This window comes from Acanthaster planci, linkage group LG09, assembly GCF_054643075.1.
Source record: "Acanthaster planci isolate LZ-2023a linkage group LG09, COTS_SCS, whole genome shotgun sequence".
Classification (NCBI taxonomy): domain Eukaryota; kingdom Metazoa; phylum Echinodermata; class Asteroidea; order Valvatida; family Acanthasteridae; genus Acanthaster; species Acanthaster planci.
Genome location: NC_141785.1, coordinates 1,339,206 through 1,345,205, shown reverse-complemented (window position 1 = coordinate 1,345,205; position 6,000 = coordinate 1,339,206). Strand labels below are relative to the sequence as shown.

Below are 6,000 nucleotides of genomic sequence, written 5' to 3'. Positions count from 1 at the left end.
GACGAACCCTTCGCGTGCTACAACGCCTCAACGACGTGACCTACAGAGTGCAGTGTAGCGCCCGGCTGAGATCGTGCATCGCAATCGGCTCAAGCGCTACCTGGGCGACGTGCAGCTTGGATGGTTGGAGCGGAGTCTTCGTCGTGCGAGGCGGAGGCTGGGGGAGCGCGCGTGACCCGCAAGGGGCGGCGAGTTTGACGCCCGGCGCGATTCTGCTCCACGCTAACTCCTGAATCTCCCTCTGTTTCTCTCCCCAGGATGGACCGGTTGGCCTGCCCCCACTGTCGGCGGGAATTCCGTCAGCGGACCAATTTGCGGCGACACCTGAGGACGGCTTGTCTGGAGCTGTTCGCCGCCCGGCCCTATAGATGTGAGCGGGGGTGTGGCCGCTGCTTCTACCGCTCGGACATGGGGGATCGGCACCACCGACACTGCGACCACGTCCTCATCGGCCAGATCCAGGTGGAGGATACTGACGTCTTGGAGGTCTTCGCCAGTGGCGGGGACTTGGGGGTGACGAGTTCCCATAGAGCAGTCACTCCCCCCTGCCGGTCCTCCGGAGGGAGCCGCCCGGACCCGCCCCCGGTCGGCTGCCGCGGGTGAGCCCTCGCCGCCGGTGCCCTCTCGGCGCAGAAGGTGGGGGTCGCAGGGCTGGCCAGAACGACGAGACCAGTCGGACTCGCCTTCCAGTGCGGCCCCGGGCCCTCGGGCCCCCTCGGCTGCCGCTGCGGCTGGGACCGCCCCCCTGCACCGTTCAGTAGAGACGGGGACGCAGACTGAGGAAGAACCCCTTGCCCCGGTTTGGAGCGGGGGCCGCCGGAGTCTGCCTCCCGGATCCTGGGTGACGTATGCGGGGAGGATCCGCCTGCGACTGGGGGTGCGAGCCACTCTGCAGGAGGAGTGGGCCACCAGAGACACAGACACCATGATGGACCCGCCCCTCTGTGAGCTTCACCACAGCCAGTGGCGGTCGGAGGTCCGGCGGGAGCCCCCTCCACCGCCCACCGGAGTCCATCCCCCCGGAGAAACGAGGAAACGTCGGGGGGCACCACGGCGACCGGAGTCTCCTCCACACTGGACCCCTGGATCCTCCCCATGGTAGCGGAGAAGACCCTCGGAACCCACCAGACTTGTACTTGTTGCTTGGTTTCACTCCTTGTAAGCTGCGCAGGGGTAACCGGGATGGCCTCGGGCTGGCCCGCCGGGTTGCGCTGCCTCGTTCGGGGGCGAACAAGAGTCCTCGGAGGGGGCGGTGTAGCGCCGGCGGGCGCCAGCTCAGACCCGCATGGAGTTGGCTGGCTGCCCGCGCTGGTATGCGAACGGCCCGCGGTTTTCCCACCTCGCGCCTGCGCAGTCCCTGCCGACATGCGCCATGTTTATAGCTTGTCGGAAGAGCACATTGTGGTGTACGCTACAGCAATAAAACACAGGTTTCGTGACCAAAACAGCGAGTTGCGGCCGAGTGTCATTCTTTACCAGCGTCGAACCCTGTTCAGCGGGACACGCTACAATAGTGTAACATCTCTCTTGGGGTAGGGAGTCGTTATCATAAAGAATGAGAGTCATTGGACTGAATGATACACACACTACTGTTTTATTCCGAAGAATTATTCACATTTTCTCCATATTTACAATGAGCAACTGCTACTAGTAAGGCTGGATATTAATCAAGTACTGCTCATCCAAATCTGAGCTATTTATTCGGGAGTGATAGAAAGGTTGTTCATATCGGAGCTATATGCTCAGGAACGACTCCGGGGAAGAACACCTCAGGGCACAAAACGTGTGGCACACGTTTAACTGCAAAAATTTAGGCGACAACCATGACCTATACGTGGAAATGGACGTGTTACTACTAGCGGGTGTATTTGAGAACTTCCGCAAAGTCTGTAAACAGAACTACGGCCTTGACAAACCTAACTATTACACGTCACCTGGCCTATCGTGGGATTGTTAAAGCACACGGGTTTTAAACTGGAACTAGTGACAGAAATGGACCAGCACCTGTTCTATGAAAGGGCAAAAAGAGGTGGCATAACTACGCCGGGTAAGGAGTGTGATCTCTCATTTGTGGAAATGTATGGGATTAAAACAAAATTAAATAATCAATTTGAGGAAAAATAAATTGCAGCTTCAACTAATTTACCACCGCGGGACATTGGAGGCTCCTGTCACTAAGTGGGTCAGTAGTGTTCACTTGCAGTTGCTGGCGCGGTGATTTAATGCCTCGAATTAGTTACCGGCATGACTTTAAAAATGTTAGTAGCACTGGAGAGAGTTACTCCCGGTCACTTTTGCTTGAGCAGCCGTGGCGTTTGGTTGGAGAAGAGAAAATCTGTCTGTTTTGCAAAAGCAATTTTGTTAGTTATGCCCCGCGCCAACTCCAAGCGGCGGGCTCCTTCTTGGCCGACGGATGGAGCGAAGCGTTCTCGGAGGCAGCCTCGCAAATCTTCCCGTCTAGATGCGTCGGTGGTCGCGGCCCTTGCAGGGTCTAGAGCACCACAGCTTCCATCGCCCGGTCCGGATACCACTATTGTACCGTTGGCTACGGTCGGAATGTTTCCAGAGAGTGCGAGTGTTGAGTCTACCCATGCAACGCCAGCGCCCGCTACCATCAGTCGGCCCGGAGGGAGTTCAGCGCAAACTTTAGAGCCGGGTAAGTCCCCTGTTGCTACTCCTTTTGAATTAGCCCCACAAGCTTCCAGTTTCACGCCCGTGGTGTCAGAAACTTCAGCTCCAAGCACATTGTCAATTACCTCCTCTTCCGATTCGAATGTGGCATTAACTAGCGTCTGTGACGATCTCGGGGCCGCGATTTCTCAACATCTAAAAGACAAAATTTGGAGGGGGGAGTACGTGGAATTTGGAACCTTGTTGAAGTCGTCGCGCGGCACGGGCCTGGATAATTCCTTTGGCGAGACGCTATTTACAATCGGGTCCAATGAGTCCCCACTTTGGCAGATTCGTCCCCATAAGCAGGCTCGGCGTATTATGTCTATCGAGCAGTGGATGTCAGCGTTTCTAGTTTGTGCATCTGTGTATTTTTTGCAACATCCTACCCACGCTCGTTCGTTACTGAAGTACGCAGACACTATTAGATCTGCAGCATTTCGACATGTGGGGTATGGTTGGCGCGAGCACGACATCCAGTTTCGATTGCGCCAGGCGCGTGTGCCGTCGCGCTCTTGGGCAACTATTGATGCCGAACTTTGGCTGGTGCTGCTTGGTGCGCCCGTTTCGCACCAGCATAATTTTCGTCCGTACCAGCAATGCGAGTGTGTCCCCTCCACTGCCACTAACCCCTGGTCCGATTTCGGGCCTGGTCGGCACCCAGTCGCCGGGGTTGGTCAACCTACATGTAACGACTTCAACTGCGGTCAGTGCAATCGCCCCCTGTATCGCTTTGCGCATCGGTGCTCCACCTGCAGGGCATTTCGCCACCCCGCAACCCGTTGTCGGGGAAACTCACAGTCTCGCGTCACAGCACGGGTGCCGGCAGCTGGCATCAACACCGGTAAAAATAAGTAATATGTTCCCTTTCTTACGGGCTTACCCTAATACTCAGGACTCCCACATTTTGCAAAAAGGTTTTTTGCGCGGTTTCCGGGTAGGCTATTCAGGTCCCAGGGTTAGTACCTCTGCTCGTAATTCTGCATTTGCTCGCAAACATCCCAACATTCTGCAGTCAAAAATTAATCGTGAAGTTGCTTTGGGTCGCGTTGCTGGCCCGTTTTTGTCCCAGCCTCTTCCTCATTTCCGTTGTTCACCTATGGGCCAGGTGCCCAAATAGACTCCGGGTGAATTTCGGTTAATCCATAATTTGTCGTCCCCTATCGGCAAATCGGTGAATGATTTCATTGATTCCGCAGACACTACCGTTTCATACACGAGTTTTGATGAGGTGATAACTATGCTCCCAGGTTTACCACGCAGTGCCCTGATGGCTAAGTTGGATATTAAGTCGGCCTTTCGTTATTTCCCGTCCATCCAAGTGATTTCGATTTGCTTGGTTTTCCCATAACGGCCAATTTCATTTCGATAAATGCATGCCTATGGGCTGTGCTATACCCTGTGTTACGTTCGAGTGGGTCAGTACTTTCCTTGAGTACTGTACTCGTAAGGTGGCCGAATCTCCTAACATTGTGCATTATCTGGATGATTTCCTGTTCGTTGGGGCAAGTCATGCCGAGTGCGCACGTTCCCTCCAATCTTTCAGAGTAGTTTGTCAGCAATTTGGGGTACCCATCGCGGAAGAAAAAGCCGAAGGTCCAGCTACGAACCTCACTTTTCTGGGTTTAGCGATTGATACGGTTGCACGACAGATTCAAATACCGACTGATAAACAAGTTGCTTTACAAAATACGATTGTTAATGTGCTCGATCAGAAGAAAATCACGCTGCGCAATCTTCAGTCCCTGCTAGGTCGTCATAATTTTGTTTGTAAGACCTGGTAGGGCCTTTCTCCGTCGTTTGCATGATCTAGCTAGGGGTATCTCTAAACCTCATCACAAAATTCGCATCACTTCAGGGGCACGAGCAGACTTGCTGGCGTGGCAGCAGTTTTTGCCACATTTCAGCGGAACGATAATGTTTCCGGATTCCGTATGGTACAATAGTGACCAATTGCACATGTACACTGATGCTTCTGCTGAAATTGGTTTTGGGGCTTACTTTGCTCCGCATTGGTGTCAAGGGAAGTGGCCCAAGCATGTAAAAAGTCAGACCATTTTTATTGCCTGCTTGGTGTTCCCTATTGTGCTAGCGGTCCAGCAGTGGGCTGTCCCATTGCATAATAAACGTGTGGTATTTTGGTGCGACAGTCAGGCTGTAGTTAGTGTCATCAACAGACAAACGTCTAAATGTCACTTAATGATGCGTTTGGTGCGCCGCCTCGTGGTGACATTTCTCACATATAATATCCAGTTTCGATCTCAGCATGTTCCAGGCCTGGATAATGGCATTGCTGATGCTCTTTCACGTTTTCAGATGACCAGATTTCGTCATCTCGCACCCGCTGAAGACCGCGATATGACCCCTTGCCCGACAACCTGTGGAGTGTCTTCAGTTAGAGGTCCAGAGTCTTTTGCATGACGCGGTGCCCCCCCCCCGCACGAACTTGTCTTATCAGAGGGCTTGGCATCTTTTTCAACGGTTTGGTCAAAGCCGTGGTTTCGACGCTGCGCACCCCCCTCCCTGCTTCAGATAGTTCGATTTATTGCATTTTTGTGGGTATCTGGGTATGCCCTCACAACGATTACCTCTTACGTCTCGGGGGTTTCCTCCAATTTGCAGTTAATGAGTTATCCTGATTTAATTAAGCATTTTCTGGTCAAACGTTTACTGGAGGGATGTCGTAGGCGTAGTAGTCGTCGTGACCGACGGCGCCCTATCACTTATGATATTTTATGTCGTATGGTCCCAGCCTTGCAGGCCGTTTGCTCGAGTAATTTCGAGGCTTGGCTTTTCCGAGTGGCTTTCTTACTTGCGTTTTTTTGGGTTCCTTCGCATTGGGGAATTTACTACCCAATCCCACCAATCTTCTAGCCCGTTGTGTCGGTCTGATGTTACCGTCAAAGACTCCCCTTTAAGGGTCGAACTTATCCTACGTCACTCGAAAACAGATCAATATGGCCATGGTTATGTAGTTTCCATCCCAGCAGCGCATAGCCGGCACAACATGATGTGCCCCGTCCGGGCGACTTTGTCCTATCTTAATTGCCTGTTCCACATCCCCCCATGGCCCGTTTTTGTCATATTTCGATGGGCGTCCTGTCTCGCGTTACCAGTTTGTCGCGGTACTCCGTCGTGCCCTTGAGTTTATAGGGCTTTACGACGCCAGATTTACCTCTCATTCTTTTCGCATAGGGGCAGCTACGTCTGCGGCTATGGCAGGTGTGTCTGAGGATGATGTTAAAATTTTGGGGCGTTGGAAGTCTGGGGCTTACATTCGGATTCCCCCAGCTATTTTCCATTGAACGCTACATGTTGTATTAGCTTAAG

The 6,000-nt window shown here is 53.2% G+C and overlaps 1 protein-coding gene across 1 annotated transcript; it reads left to right on the top strand.

Annotated features, from left to right (window-relative positions):
* Positions 1-2,556: 2,556 nt before the first annotated feature.
* LOC147797999 (uncharacterized) lies at positions 2,557-3,528 on the top strand. The gene has a single exon (XM_087141138.1). It carries the CDS (start codon positions 2,557-2,559, stop codon positions 3,526-3,528), a length of 972 nt encoding a protein of 323 aa, XP_086997264.1.
* Positions 3,529-6,000: the final 2,472 nt, after the last annotated feature.

What these genes read in the sequence shown, in the direction of transcription:
- LOC147797999 (XM_087141138.1), top strand. Translation starts at nt 2,557, where the DNA reads ATGTTTCCAGAGAGTGCGAGTGTTGAGTCTACCCATGCAACGCCAGCG.